General features: G+C 39.0%; 1 protein-coding gene across 1 annotated transcript in view; it reads right to left on the minus strand.

The window, feature by feature from the left end:
• USP13 (ubiquitin specific peptidase 13) overlaps nucleotides 1–16,145 on the minus strand; it is a 57,959-nt gene that overhangs the window by 3,696 nt on the left and 38,118 nt on the right. Inside the window, exons 11-19 of the mRNA XM_052804426.1 lie at nucleotides 12,513–12,638; nucleotides 11,026–11,179; nucleotides 9,087–9,261; nucleotides 6,973–7,061; nucleotides 6,472–6,594; nucleotides 3,009–3,035; nucleotides 2,117–2,260; nucleotides 966–1,132; nucleotides 287–449 (exon numbers count right to left, since the gene is read on the minus strand). Coding sequence (XP_052660386.1) covers nucleotides 287–449; nucleotides 966–1,132; nucleotides 2,117–2,260; nucleotides 3,009–3,035; nucleotides 6,472–6,594; nucleotides 6,973–7,061; nucleotides 9,087–9,261; nucleotides 11,026–11,179; nucleotides 12,513–12,638 — 1,168 coding nt within the window. The remainder of the gene's footprint in view (nucleotides 1–286; nucleotides 450–965; nucleotides 1,133–2,116; nucleotides 2,261–3,008; nucleotides 3,036–6,471; nucleotides 6,595–6,972; nucleotides 7,062–9,086; nucleotides 9,262–11,025; nucleotides 11,180–12,512; nucleotides 12,639–16,145) is intronic.

A 16,145-nucleotide genomic window follows, 5' to 3' on the forward strand; every position in this document is an offset into this window, starting at 1 on the left:
CAAAAAGCAAAGCTAGGCCAGGAGAGACTTATATGCTGTGGCAACAAGAAACTTGGACTCGATTTATTCAGTGAGTCCAGAGAAAGTTTTCTGAGCAAACACAGCCCACAGAACTTAGCAGCCCCACAGAGCTAGACTCGGCCCCAGAAGCAAGATTGGAAGTAAATTGTCTGGATCATGTCCAAAAAACCACAATAACTACTTTCAAAACAGAAAGGAGCTCTACGAATGGCATAGGTGTGATGCAACAACATGATAACCAGTTCTAAGCTGAAGGAGAACTTACTTCCAGACCCATCTTTGATCCTGGGTCCCTCCGACCCTGTCTCTGCAAGGATATTGGCATTAGCATTGTTCTCCATATCCATCATGTCCAAAGCAGGCTCACTTTCTTCCTCGAGTTCAGGGTGGCTGAAGATCCATTCCAGTGCACGCTCCAAATTATTGTTCTGTGAGTCAAACAAGCAAAAGAGCAGCATTGAATACATTCTCTACCATGCTACCACTCATTGGTCTTTGAACACAGTAAGGATCATGTTCGACAGCACTTAAAACTTGTAAGATACATACTCTACCTCCATGGAAAATAGTGTTCAACAAGCACTCTGCAGAAGCTTGACAGATGGAAAAGAAATCCTCCCACAACTAATCCCCATGGCCCCTGGGTTCTCATCTTAAAGATGCATAGTCTTTAGGCATCCAGGTTGTTTCTCAACAGATGGTACAAGAAGCTACGTTTTCCTCACTGTCCTCCACACTCTGACATTCATGTGAAACACGCAGACCACCTTCCCCACTCTAACCCAGACAAATCAGGCATCCCACGCTTTGCCAGATAGTTCTATGTGCATCACCCACTAACTGGATTTTTATATGCATGTTTCAAAGGCGTCTGAGCATGCACGTGTACAAAGCACATAATATGAAATGGAACCCATGTGCTACCAATAACACATGGAACTCACTGTTGCCTTCAGCGCTTGAATTGCTAGATTCCTTTGGAAGCCCATGGAAATTATAATTGCAACCATCTCTTCGGGAGGTTGGTTATCTAGCCCAACAGCTCCAAACACAGCTGCTCCACTGGAAGCAACTTCTCCAAATGCAGGTACGACCAATGGCTCAGCAAAGTCTGGAACAAACAAACATTCATCAGTTCGTTCTTTTGCCTCACTGAACTGGAAAGTCAACAACACAAACAACAAACAGGACCTCAAAAGCAGTCCTGAAATCAATGTAAGCTCATTTCACTGGCCCAGTTGGGACTTAGATGTGTGGAAAGCCTTAAAAGCAACAAAATGAACATGCACATTACAAAGTATCTAGGTGGACAAAATACTGAGCAGGCTGGAACAACTTGGCACATCACAGAAGTGAAACAACTGCAGGAAAGCAGCAAAGATTGATATGGAAGCAATGATGACACCAGAATAGTAGACAACCCAGCTGATACGCCTATAGATGTAAAATGAACTGATTCCATGGCTGATATATGTCAGTTAAGCTCAAGTGAAACTAATTTCTCATTTACACAGGCAACACAAAAGCCCACAGTGAAGTGTGAACTCAACCAAATCTGGAGGTTCCTCACAAAGGAGTGCTCAGCTATACTCAGTGCTGAATCATGAGTCCAAACACTGCATGGATGAAACACAGGGAGTGGAGAACATCTAGCAGCCCTGTCCATCAGTAAATAGCCCAAGTTCTAAGTATGGCATGAATGCTCTAGCCTGAGCTAGAGAAGGCTGACATGGTAAAAAAGCATTCAGACCACAGGATTCTTTGTACTTACACTTGATCACAAGTCAGCTTCCCCCTTAGCAGCACGGAGCTAGCCAAAGGGTGGAAAACAGTGAGCTGGCCCACACCATCAGGGAGGACAGGAGATTGTACTTCTGATGTAGCTTAGATTTGTTTTCTTCTAGGCAGAGGATGCCACATAATGGTCAAGATCTGCATATCCCAGGAGCAGCTTAGGAAAATTCACTCACACCTCCAGGTTTCCTGGGGTGGGGAAGGGGGCCGTTGTTTCTCTGTCACACATTATAAAATTTCTGCTGACTGCCAAAACGCACAACCAGGAGCTGAGTTTAACTTACACCTTCCAAACACTGACCTGGTTCTTCCATGTGTGCAATGATCCAGTTGAAAGCGACTTCAGCACCCAGGTTGCCTGTGTAGTACACAGCTTTCCGACATGCTTCCAAAGGAAAACCCATCTCTGCCAGTTGCATAACTGAAGACTCATCAATATCTAGAGCTACAAGAAAGTACCTTCTAAAATATAAAAGTCTAATTTCATCCATTGTATAGTATTTCTTATTGTTATTCATGGTGCCACATATTACAATACATATCTCTTGGATTTGTTTTAGTACTGCAGTAAATCCACACCCATTAGAAAACAGCCTTGTACAAAGCATTATAGTATTTGTTATGGACTTACTGGCAATCTTTTGTCCCAGTAAACTACATAGATCCTTAAACCTTGATGAATTCCTACAGGACTATTTATTAAGAAAACTCACCACTGGATTTCAAGGGGTGAAGAAGTTAGGTGCTGAGCTTGGCTAGAGATGGCAGCCAAAAGCAATCACCTCTCAAAGGCAGGATCTTGCAGGTGAGAGAAACAACAGCTGCTGGGATCTAGCAGTCTCCAGTTGAACTTCATCTCTGAATGACAGGGCCTGACAGCTTCAGCTGATATCAGAGTCCAGAGGGAGCCAGGATCAAGCAGCTGTGACCCCCCCAGAACTGCAAGATCCTGCTGAGCAGCAGATAGAGGAGCAGCTCATATTCTGGCTATGCTGATGCTACTACAGACTCTTCAAGTGTGCTGCACACATGGAAGTAAATGCTGAACAAGTACAAAAATCAGCTGTTATTTAGAAGCATGCAGGGCAATACTTCATGCATCTTTATGAGGAGAGAGAAGCCATTAGCTGAGCAAAAGCATGACAATTTTTTAAGCAGCTGAAATACCAGTCTCAGAAAAATGAGATACGTACACTCCACGAAATGGTTTGTCATACGATCTGAAAATTAAGAAAGGAAAAAAACAGGGAAAAGGACTTATATGAAAGCTAAGTAGATTCACATGGGAAAAAACAATTCCATATTTTTAAAGTCATAGAAACATTTGAGCTCATACAGGCAGGGCATGTTCTTGCTTACATCCCATGTTTTTGCCATGAATTAGACCAGGGATGTTTCTGCCCAGTAATTTCCCTAACTCAAATCAGAGCAAAAAGTGTCACTGGCACTATAAACCTGTAGGAAACATAGCTGATGGCTGACCTAAACCAACTTAAGCAACAATCTGTTTTGTTATAAATAAGGTACCATCACCCATGCATTTACACTAAAACTAGGTCAGTCCATTAAGCAAGAGGATAAAAAAGAACAAGCCTTTGTTAAGGAACCTACAGATAAGGGACAAAATTAAAACCTTTAGAGAACTGAATTTTGCCATAGCCTTTGCTCTGACACACAATTTCAGGTATTAGCTTCCTTTCACATACAAACATCTTGGTATTATACCACCACTATTATAAACATCCAAGCAAATGGGGCAATCATGTAATGAGAATAGTTACATTACTGGTTTCCTATTAAATACTGAGGCACCCAAATTTAAGGTATCTGGAGGAAATTGCAACAACCTGGGTCTAAGGTCACACTATAAAAACATGATTTGACTTGCTATAAACCATTTCATTCTCCAGAGAAACCCAGAGAATGAGGAAGGAGGATATTCTAATATTCTTGTTTCTGAACTTTAGCGTAAAAGAAACAGTATTTAAGAAAAAAAGCAGCATAGCATGTTAATCACTCCTCTTTCTTTCTGCTCTACAAATATTTTAGCAGCTTGACATCAGCTCCTGGAGACAGAGCCTTTTTTAATGGGCTGTACAGCCCACGTACATCCAGAAAAGTGGACTATGCATGCATGCACAGCTGCTAGGGCCTACTGCAACTTAACAATTCTTGTAATTTAAAAATGAATAAGATTTTTAATCTTAATCTATGCCTGGAAAGCTGTTTTCTTAAATTGTAGTCCTTTATGTATTAAGTATTGTTGTACTGTGAATGAAACAATTCTGCAGACATGGTGTGTTTGTCGTTCCACCTTGAACCAAAGTGTTTCAAGCTATTCAAGTAAACTCTGCAACTGAACAGAAAACCATCTGCTCAGAACTGTAGTGCTAAAATCCTACAGCAAATAATCATAGTAACTGACAGATTTTAAAATTCCTTCTGACCAGGATAGACCATATACTGTACACAAGGGAGTACACAAGAACAGAGATTGATTTAGCTACAGTACCACCCAGACTACTTTATCACCAGGTTTTAGACAAAATTTAGTACAGAAGTGCTCAAAAGATAACAGCAGTTCGGTAACACCTCTTATGCAAATGTAAGAAATGAGTGGATTAATGTTCCAACCCACTTCTGATACCTGTCATGAGACTCAGTGTAGGGGTCTGAGACCAAGTCCTTTGCACCAGCCTCTCCAGGATGATTTATGAACTTGGGAAGGCTCGCTAGGCCTTAGCATAAGCATAAGCAACCCTTGACTGTGCCAGGAACTCTTATACAGCTGAGACAGGGAGATATGCTGTGCGTCTCAAAGACTCCTGCTGCCCGGCGAAGGTGCGGGGCACAGGAGTAGAGACAGCCAGTTCTCATAACAACCTACAGCCAGTTCTCTCTCATAAAAACCTTGAGACATCACAATCCTCCCCTGACAATCTTGGAGCATCCTGTATCTATGTTTTAAGTCATTCTCAGTCTTGGAATTTTCCAGCGCAGCTGGAATTCTAGCAATTTGTTGATAACAAAAGTCAATCATCTCCTGAACCTATAAACAGCAGAACTAAGTGAGGCCCTTTGAGCAATCCTGGACTGCAGCAGGCTGTGACCAGCATCTCCCTCTGAGTGGGACACCTCTCAGAGCTTGCAAACTTTCCTGTTTGCGAAATCGGAGGTCTGTCGCCGAAAGACGACATGACCTGGGCTGATTCTCTTTGCTCCTTGAGGCTCGACCCTTTGCCCATTGAGACAAATGCTGAAGCATTCGATGTGACTATTTTCACCGACCTCAAGGGGAATTTGTAACAGGTATACTTCTTTTTCTCTCTCTTCTACTCTCTTTTACCCTCTTACATCTCTTAGTGTCTTTATGCATGTGTGTGTACTAACCTGAATAGTCTATAGTAAGTAAGTTATAGCGAGTATATTATATTAGGTAAGTTACAGCAAGCATATTATAAGTTATTAAGTAAGTTATAGCAAGTATATCATAAGATATATTGTAAGTTAATACTTTCAAATTTATACTTACATTGCTGTTGTGATTTTTATTCAACTGTAAATGATTTTTAGGCTGCTATTATACTCATAATCCCTTTAGATATAAACCATTGACCAAGTCTGGGACTAGGAATCAATCCAGCTGCACCTAGACTCCGACAGGAGTTTAGAAAGCAAGGGGGTCTTCTCTGAACCTCGTGACTCAACGGGAGGGTCTCCCTTACCCTTTCCCACATTCCCTTTTTATCCTAATTCATTTTCGGTCCCTATATACATAAGTTTAGTTTGATTCTAATTTAATTTTCCTGTGTGCATTTCACCCATGTACTAAGTAATAGAGTGAACCTTGCCATCGAATTCTGTGAAGTCACACTTTCACATAAATTTCTATTAAATCATTTTTCTATTGCTAATACAATTGGAGGTGATTCTTTAAGCAATCTGAACCACTCTATCTCTTTTTTTCTAAATGCCCCCCCGCGACAGTGCACAGTGACTTTACTAAAAGGGAGTCACGAACATGCACTGAATGTCAATGAATAGACAGAAGATGCTCTCTGCATGTAGCTGATTTTCATAAATGTAGAGGTCTTCACACATTTCTCTATCCGCTTAAGTCTTAGATACCAATCAACATTCAATAAGAATGAGCACAAGGACTTCATCCTTAAGTAAGGATAACCATCCATGCACATGGAAGACATGAAACAATTCTTCTGGTAAAGACGAAGAGATCATAATGCAGCACAAGCTGCTCCACTAACCAGCACTATACTATTGCAAAAGAGGCAACCACCACACAGCAGGGTAAGTAGGAGACTATAGCCAGTAAAGCAAGTGAAATAATCTGTTTCACAAAATATGATGTCTATCTTTGGGCACAGCAATTTCATAAAAATATGAATTATTTGGAGAGAGTCCAGAGCAACAGCATCAATCATAAATCCCGAAAACATCAAAGCAGAAAAGCTGGAAGAACCAGGGTTGTCTAGTAGGGAGGAAAAAAAGGCTGTGGGGTGTTTTAACAGTCTTCAGTTAAGAAGTACAGAGCTGCTTTTTTGTTCATAGCTCCAAAAGGTGAAGATTAAAGAGAATCAGTATGTGCTAGAGGGAAAGGGCAATACAAGAGAGAATCAGGAGAGAAGTAGTAAATACCTTTTGGGTCATCAGGAATGATAATGGGAGGAGCAATGTCTGGAAGTTCCTCTTCTCCTGGCTGGAGACCCCTGGCCCGAAGGTGGTTGATATCTAGGAAGTCTGGCATGTCTATAGAAACATCTACAGAAGCAGAGAAACAGGCTAAGCTTATGAATCCAGCAAAACGACCTGACAGCGCAACCTACCCCTTCAGAGTGGGAACTCTGGTACTCAAGATACAAGCACAGCCAGGATTCTCCTCCTGAAAACAGTTATTTGAGAAATTCAGAACACTAAAGCGCAATTTAAGTAGGAGGTCAGACTACATGAAACTGTATTTTAACTCCACAGACCTCATGGATTGGTTTAATTTGTCATAAAAGGAAAGAAGATTCAATTAGGATCTTCACAGTATAAACTTGAAACTCAAGCCAGGTCCTCATTATAGGCCAAAGCGTGTACACCTTATAGATTATCTTGGATAGAACGAGAAAAAAGCTAAATATAAAAGGCACATACCGAGCTTTTTGGGTATCCAATCAAGGCCAAAGGTGAATTTCTTTATCTGCACCACTAAATACTCAGGAAACGAAGCAAAACGAGAAGTCCTGGGAAGCACAAGAAATACAATTCATTGAAACAAGGCAACAAAATCACTAGCAGCACAGATTTCAGTACCTCATGCACAGTGAGATGAGTAACTTTAGCCCTGAGTGAGATCAACAGTGATGGATTTCATAAACATAAATTTCACAAAAATGTTTTCAAGCACAGTGGAGAAGTATGGTAGTAGCTTTCTATTCATTCATATCCTGAATGTCAGTCCAAACCCTTGCAGATAATTCAGCTTGTAGCAAGATTACAGAAAACAACTGTAATATTAAACTTGAACAAGCAAGTTGTTCTGAAGTTGAATGTCAGGTAATAAATTTTGAATGACGTATTGGCTAGAACTTCAGGGCATGGGCTTAAAACACATCTTGGACATAATGGAGTAACAATTAAATCTGCATTTTATTCACTCCCTTTCTAGTAACAGTAGCATTGTCCACGAGTTATCAGTCCACCTATAAAGCATTTCATTAAGCAAAGATAAAAAAAGTTGTCATTTGTAGTTTTTCACATGAAAGTGCTATATAAAAAAACCTACATGATATTCTTATTGAGCTACTATAATATTTATCAAAATAGAGGATGACTCTTGAGTTTAAGGGGATCCCTGATATTTGTCAACTTAGTGAAAAGAAAAAGTTTAATCTTGAACACAATGCAACATTATATGTACCACCATTCTCCATCTCTATGCTCCCATTTTTCCCACATTTAATCTCCTACATCGTTCCCTTTACCTTCCATTCACACACACCATCCTTTCTTCTAATTCACCTAACTCTGGGTAAAATGTGTCATAAATATAAGCCCTTCCTACCATACTATAAATAAGTACTTTCTAAATTCTTCATAGCACCATCTTGCAATTTTAGTAACTTTATCTGTGGCACAAAACTTTTGAATTTTAAATAGCAAATTATTCTTCATCCTTCTAGGTTTTATAGACAGACCTAGGGGATAAAGAACAGCTAAATTACAAATTAACCCTGGATCTATTTAAAGACTAGAATGTTCTTCCAACATGTTCGCAGTTAATGCAAAAAACCTTTAGATTTCTTCTGCGTTTTTTTCCACCATATCCACTTGTCTCCCAATTTTTAATACAATGTCAGTGAAACTGTATGCTAAGACAGCAATGAGTCATTGATATGTTAAGCAATCTAAAAATAGAAGGTACCTAGCCACAGCAAACCAGTTGCAGAGCGCAATTTTCAGCCACTCCTTGCTGCTGACATAAAAATGAAACCAGATAAGAGATTAACTCTTGTTCTTAGCAAGAAATACTGCCCCTGAAAATTGCACTGATCTCTACCTGCCATCCTATTTCTTCTTAATGCTTTTTTAAGCCCAAGATGTTCTTGGTTCTTTTATCTACCTGATTATAAACACACAAGGTGGGTTCCTTCTTTTATATATCCTTCTTGTACCACGACACCGTAGCACACAAAGGTGGTGGGGTTGAAATCCAAACATAAACAACAAATAATGTAAAACATAATAACAACAAAGTTTTCAGCATAGCACTTCACAAATGCAGAAATTTCCATCTATCTAAAGAACTTGTTCACAAGAAACACAACCTTCGTTTGCTTCACCCTGTTTTGCTGCCACACAACGCCCATCAGCATTTTTAGTCAAATGAAGACATCAACTAAGCACAGAGATCCAGACTTATTTCCTACCACACAATACAGAGCTCTATCACTAGTTGAGACATAGGATCCAATTTTAAAATGTGGGCAGACAATTAAGCTACAAGCATTTAAAGTTCAAGCTCTTAACAACTAGACCGCATCACCTCTTGGAGTTTGACAGTTGAGAACAATTTATTTCCTGTTCAATTGGTCATTACAACTCTCATCAGACTTGATCTGCACATTACATTTATGAGCCCCGACACTAATACAATGCCAAAGCCCATGATACCTTCGTCTATTTCTCTCTGCATCATGTTCAGGTAGCAAGATAAGCACATAGCACCACTGTATAGTTTTTTAATAAGCAGCCACACACACACTTACTTAACTCCTGCAGATTTTGCTTGAAGGGCACTGCTCCAGAAATCCTCTACATTGTTTGGTTCAGAAAAGGCCTGCAGACACGCACTAAATGGTATCTTGGCACGGACAAGCTCTGGTGGAGGCCTCCTTGCAGCTTCTGCTTCTCTCCTCTTCAATTCATAGGCAATTAATTCATCTGAGAAATATATATGACACTAAAAGCTAAATGAACATTGTCATGGTTACGATGTCCCTCACCAGTCTTATTTTTGCAAGTTTTAGAAACGCAAAAACCTATTTATCAATAAAACTTTTACATGGTTTTAACTACACATCAAATCTTTTCGTCTGCGTTGGAGGCAGGAGCTACACTTACAACCACACCTCCTTTTTGAAGGTTTCTCTTCATGTGAAAACACAGAACTGGCAATACTGGGCAAGAGGCAATTAAAACTTTGCCATGACAGCCAGAATCTTGTGTTGATAGTAACACCAACTACCCACTTTATCAACTCAATCTGACTTGGAAAATTATTACTGTCTATCTGTGTCATCTGACTTTCTAGACAGGACAGGATTATGTATGATGTAGAAAGAGCCCTGACACTGGCAAGTTGATCAGCACCATATGGTAAATTCATAAACTAATATACCTCCTGAGCCATTACCTGGAAATAACATGGTCTTTTATAAGCAACAGAATCATCACTGAAACTGATGAACAAAGAATGTGAAATTCTTCAAAACTTAAATTTTCAAGTCAAAATGGTCTTTTTAAAATATATTGTTCAGTTCAAGGAGTTGTGGGCTAGGTGAAAAGCAGTAGGTGGAATTCTGTGTCTTGTGCTATTTCAGAGGATCTGATCGAATAATCAGAATAGTTCCTTCTCGCTTTAAAATATTTTAAATGTTGAGATTATGTAGGAAACCAGAGACACACCCCCCTTCTAGTGTTCCCGTGATGTCCCCTTCACTTCCACCTCAAGCATACATTTATTATGTTAGTCTGCAAGACTCTTCACCGATTGCAGGGACAACCAAGATTTGTCAGTACCTCCCTCCTGCTTCCAAGTCTTCTAGCCTCCTCAGCCATTTTCTCCTTTAAAAACAAGTATGCTTTCTCAGGCAGCTCACAGGCATGAAAAAACCACTCCTGTATATTAAATCAATGTCCACCACTTCATCCTCCTTCCCTCCTCTCCTAAAGCCCAGGATATCCAAATTGTGTATTTTGGCTTTATAGACGACAAACTATCTTATACCCCTATTGTCTATTATCTCATTAAATCTTATAATCTGCTGCTGAAGAACACAAAGCTGATTTGGTTTTTTGGTTGTTTTCTTTTTATTATTTATTTTTTGTGAGTGTGTGTTTGTTTCTACAAGATATTCATTAGCTAGTATGTTCAGTTCCTTTTTTAGAATTAAATTAGTTTTTATATACTGGTTCACTGTCCAGGACAAAGGAAATCTAAACCTAATGGGGATCTTTGGGCACACACAAGCACAAAACCCAAGGGTAAATAAAGCATACTACAAGTGGTGTAGCACATCCCTGGGTCAAATCCAGGTTAAAGTTTTAAATCACAAATCTCTGACATCTGTGTCATACAAACTGCTATCATTCTTGGTGATATATTGCTGAGTGATGACACTTAATGGTGGTCCCACAGTCTGAGAAGAAATCTGTCTGAAAACTTGCCAAGAGTATCCAGGTAGAATCCTTCTTCCATAAAAGTATAAGCAGGGATGGTAAAACCACAAACTGATGTGTGTTTAAAATCTCCTTTAAAAAAAAAAAACAAACCAAGTAACCTTCCCCTGATCATTCATTGGTTTTATTTGTTACATGGCCTTGAACCATGCTATCCATATAAAGAGACCACAAGGGGGTGAGAACTTCATTCCCTCATGATTGAGAGTCATCAGAAGGTCAGTCAATAGACCAGTTTTTCTTTACCTTTGTTTGTTGCTGCCTCCATGGCAACAGGTAACTGCATGATATAGTCCACCCTCTCTGTGTAGCGGACCTTTCTGGACTGGCAGCATTGTGTGCGTTCTTCCACCAGGAACCGGAAAACATCACTAGGATTTTCTGAACCTACAGGGTTCCTCTGAAAGGAATATTAGATCCAATGATTTAAGTGACGATCATTAAAATGACCAGAGAACCCAAAGGCTGCTGGTTGTTTTATGGCAAGCACAAAGACACCAATCTTGCACCCAGATCTGGCAGCTCAGCTTGCATTTTATTGCATGCAGAACTCTTGCACCCACAGAAAATCCCACTGAAGTCCACAATGTCTGCATACACAGCAATATCTTTCTACACATAGTAACTTGCAGAGTATGTACCTAATGAATCTGACTGAGTCAAGGTGAACAGAAGAAGGTAGGAAGGTGGCAGGTTACAATAAAGATAGAAAGCTCAGGTAAATAACATGGGGCATCCTTTCAGCAAATAGAATTGCTCCTACCACTCTGAATCTGCACTGAAACAGAACAAGCAACTTGTAGTTCATTATCCAGATGAGAATGTCATACAAATAATATACCTCCTCTTTATTGTTCATGTTAATGTCTGTTATCAGGCAAAAGCCAGAAAAATGTCTTCTAACCACCCTGTAATCAGTACATGCGTTTTGAGATGTGAAGTATTATGCATGCAAATGTGAGTAACTTCATCTAGACTGTAACACATGAATAAACACCCTCGATTCTTGGGGAAAATGGGAAAAAGAGGGAGGAAGGATGGACAAGAAAGAAATGCTTTAAATCAAAACTGCATGTATTTGCAAATTTCCTTTTCAGAAAGACAGCATTAAAATTCTCAGTACTGATTCTTTTACACACAGCATTGAGCTGGAGCTCAGTGGAACTAACATTTTATACAGAAATATTCAACTAGTCATTTTGCTTTCAGCAGGGGAATCCTTCCTCACATAATGACTCAATGACGTACAGCTGGGATTTGTAAAAGAACTGGACATGGTAATTAGTTTCCTCCCAGCCACAATATAAATTTGGAATAACAATAATAATAATAATAATCATAATACCCAATTCATTAATATTCCAGGACAGACTTCAATATGCGAAACAAGTGAGTAGCATGTAAGCATAGAATGAACAGCAATTTAAAAGGACAGTCACATATATTTATAAATCTTAGAGCCTGTACAGCGATGATTGACCTCTCTATATCTCTTGCAGTTGTTATCATCAGCAGCATTGGCCCTGAGTGTGGTCATGCAAGAGTCTGAAGTAAAGAGAAGGGAGAATTAAGGAAACAAATGTTTCTAAACCAAAATACATTTTAATTAGTGTCATTTTCTAGATATCCAAGGCTAAAAAGAGTATAATAAAAAATGAACCACTCATATAACAGCTCTGCCCTCATTGTCTAATATAAGCCGGGAAAAGAAGCAGTAATTCAGATTTTCTCACCTCTACTAGATTTATAAGATGTAGGAAAAATTCCTGTGCGTCTTGTTGTCTATTAGAGGAAAATTCTGGGTGGCCTTTACTTATAAAAGCCTTAAACATTCGGGGAGATATTCCATTGTGTTGAGGCTAAACAAAAGAAAGAGAAACCTTTTAAAGAAAGATTTTTATTCATTCCTGGACCAAATATCCCAAGGTCACTCCACCAGATCTATCTGTGGCCCATTTCTGCCACTGGAGAAATGATAGTTTCAGTTTCATCTGGTTTTCAATTTTAATAAAAATGGAAAGGGTCCTGAAACATGATTTGGGGGTTTCAGAATACGTTTTATGACATAGTTCCTACAGCATTCACTCTGATTTTTCTATGGCATTTGCAAGAGATTAAAAGAGAGATTACTGAAAGTTTGCTAAAGGTTAGTAGTTTTCAGAAAGGCTAAAAATGTACACTGTTTTCTAACATTTGACATTCCTTTCAGAACCCTGTTCCACCTAAAAGTATGTGGGCATTGAAGCACTTTGGTATATCAGCTAGCAGCTTTACTCAGGACAAAACCTTTCTAAAGATCTCTACAGAATCAAGCAGAGAACAACTAATGTGTGCTGCATGCATTCCCAGATGGGTGGTTAAGAACAGACATGAATTTGCAATTTGCTGGTGTTGGTCATTTTGAAGGACCATAACATACTGCCTTTAGCCATTCAGTTACATCAGTAGGAAACTACGCTAAATTAGAAAATCTCTAGCTTCCAGGAGTCCTAGTGTTGACTTTCCCACTCTCTATACCACTTCAAGAAGCCTCCCCAACCACCCCAAACTGCATCCTCAAGACAACACTAAATACTACGCCTTTCAAATAACACTTTTGAAAGGGTCAGAAACTTTTACTCAGATTTGCCCTCATCTTCCACAAGACCAAATAATTTTCAAGACAATTCAAGCAAAAGTGTAGCCTTTAGGATATGTCAGAGGCTGTTAAACACTCAGCCAATCTCATTCTTTACTACAGTTGCACTATCATACCAATAAAAAAAAAAAAAAATAGAAAAAGCAGCATGAAATGCAAGGCACATAAAACACACACTAAAAGAGCAAAATTTTATTCTTAGTTTCACCAGGGTAAGGTATTCCTAGACCCATTGAAATCGGAAGCAGATTCTCAATTTTAATGCTTTTTCAATTTCTGGCAGTACACCAGCAACCATATTAGGCTAAGATGCTCTTTAAAGGCTCTCGTAAAGAGACAGAATCTCAGTATTGCTTGAACAAAGAGATGTTCTAGGGATTTCTGAATCTGGGGTTATATATCACTTTAGTGTCTTCAGCTGCCTTTCATCAAAGCTAGGACTGGGGAGAGAAATGCATAAACCAGCTCAAATTACTATATACCAGGCTTCTTTCTATGTCAGAAGCAAGAATATGGCAAGGTTGCACATTTGCCCTGATGTATAATGCAATGAGTTTGGAATCAAGCCTTGTTTCCACCTATACACTTTTTACCCAGCCATTTGAGCAGGGAGAAGAGAAACATGCCATGTGTGACAGTCTATAGAAGAGGATTGCATCTTGCCCTCTAAACCCTTTCCACCTCAAGGACAAGAAAAATAACAGAAGAAATGGCAAAGCTCTAAACAGAAAATCAAGTCCTAGCTGATGACCCTTTAGGCTTTCAGCCTGTTTTTAATGTTAAAGTGGGTCCATGAAAACTGCTGCCATTTCCAGACTAAACTCCTGTGGTGAAAAATTTTAGCTTCACAGTACCATGAATATTTATAGAATACCTAGCATACTTTCCCCATCAACAGTTGCAAAACAGTTTAGCTAAATATAGACTGTGCTGGACCACTGCAGATCTCATATGAATGCTTTTACAGGCAACAACTCCCCAAAACTTTGGATGCATTCCAAAGACCCAGAAAGCCAGAGAACTTCTTTGCATGTAGGAGGGGAAAAAAAAGTAAAAGAAAAAAAGTAAAATGAATAATTTATTTTACAGACACAAAGCAGAAGCACTTGAAAACACTGAAGGCCTAAAATCCTATGAAATTATATTTATTATAAATGTCAGTACAACTCCTTGGATGACAAAATACTATCTGTATGTATACCAGCATTATTGGGGCAGGGGAAGGCACCAAACAAAAAAAGCACCCCCAAACAGAGAAAACATAGATTTGTATGCCCAGAGTGAGGGAATGGAAAAAAATATCTATCTCTGATTTGTTTTTCTAAATAAATCTTCAATACGACAAAGAACAAAAGCAGTAAAAGCTGTTTCAAATCCTAATACATGCTATGAATTGCTTGATAAGGAAGTCATCTGATGCCTGTAACTACAACTTTATTAAACTGAACTTATGAACAACACAATTGTTGTTAAATGGCAGTAGATGACTACTACTACTTGACAGAGTTTTATATCATCTGTCATTAAAAAGTTCTCAATATCTCATTAGTAGTAGTGGCTGCTGGGCTAAACATGGAGGTGTAGCTTTATGCAAAGGGTTCAAGTCCCTGAACGTCCAGCACATTATTCTTCATTCATATCCTGGATGCGTTTAAGAAAGCAGGTCAGTCAGTATACATAATTTAATGTGAGGAATCTGTTGAAATCTATGCCACTATTCCTTAGTCACAGTGATGTGCTGGTAAGTTTTAAACTTTAAAGGAAACAAGCAGGATTCATTTATTGTTCCAAAATAATGAATAGCTACTGTAGAAAGCAATCATTCAAGAGACACAGGACCTTCAGATCATGCAAACTACTCTGTACCAGATGCTCTCTTTGTCCAAAATTTCCTTGACATTCTGATTTCAGAAGGAGAAATTTCTATATCAATAACTGATAGATGAAGGTAGAGGAAAATATCTATTTCCATGGAAACTATTACCATGCTTCTGTGACAGAAGCATGCATGACTTCTACTGTGTATAAAACTACAACTTGGTATCAAAGATTCTTTCTCCATAAAGACAGCTCTTTTCTACAGGTAGTATTTTCAGTATTGGTTATTAGTTGACCTTTCATTTCTAAATATCCCATCTGTGGAGTCTGTGGTTTGACTCCACATGCTGCTTGGGGTCACAATAACAGAGGCTGGCAGGGACACAAATATATTCTAGGTCCAGTTTTCCCAGCATCAGTCTAAACAAGATGTTTCAAGGTAGATGATTTGAATAGTAAAACAAACCTAAAATAACAAATTCACTGGGTAGATAACATTGTCCCAGTAACTAACGCCTTGCTTAAGACAACTGTTAATTGGATGACTCTAGGGAAAACAAAGGCAATTCCAAAAGCAGCAGAGTTTGAGCAGAAAGGCAAAATCTGAACTAATCTTCTCACTCTCCAAAACTTAAACCAACTTACAAAAAGAGAAGAAACTTGTCCATCTCACCACTAAGTTACTGACAGCTTTTCTTCTTCACAAAATGAAGCAAGAACCGGTAAAAAGATAAACCAGTCATTCAGGCAGTGCCCATTAACCTTGTTAATACAAATAGATCAGTCGGGCCTTTGTCAAAAATCATCCTTACTGCTAAAACCAAAAGACTGTTGGACAAAGAATATGAAGAGGCTTTCTGATGACTGTGAATGTAGTTGTTGCTGGAAGAAGAAAAAGCACAGACAGATG

Source organism: Harpia harpyja, chromosome 12, assembly GCF_026419915.1.
Source record: "Harpia harpyja isolate bHarHar1 chromosome 12, bHarHar1 primary haplotype, whole genome shotgun sequence".
In the NCBI taxonomy this organism is placed as follows: domain Eukaryota; kingdom Metazoa; phylum Chordata; class Aves; order Accipitriformes; family Accipitridae; genus Harpia; species Harpia harpyja.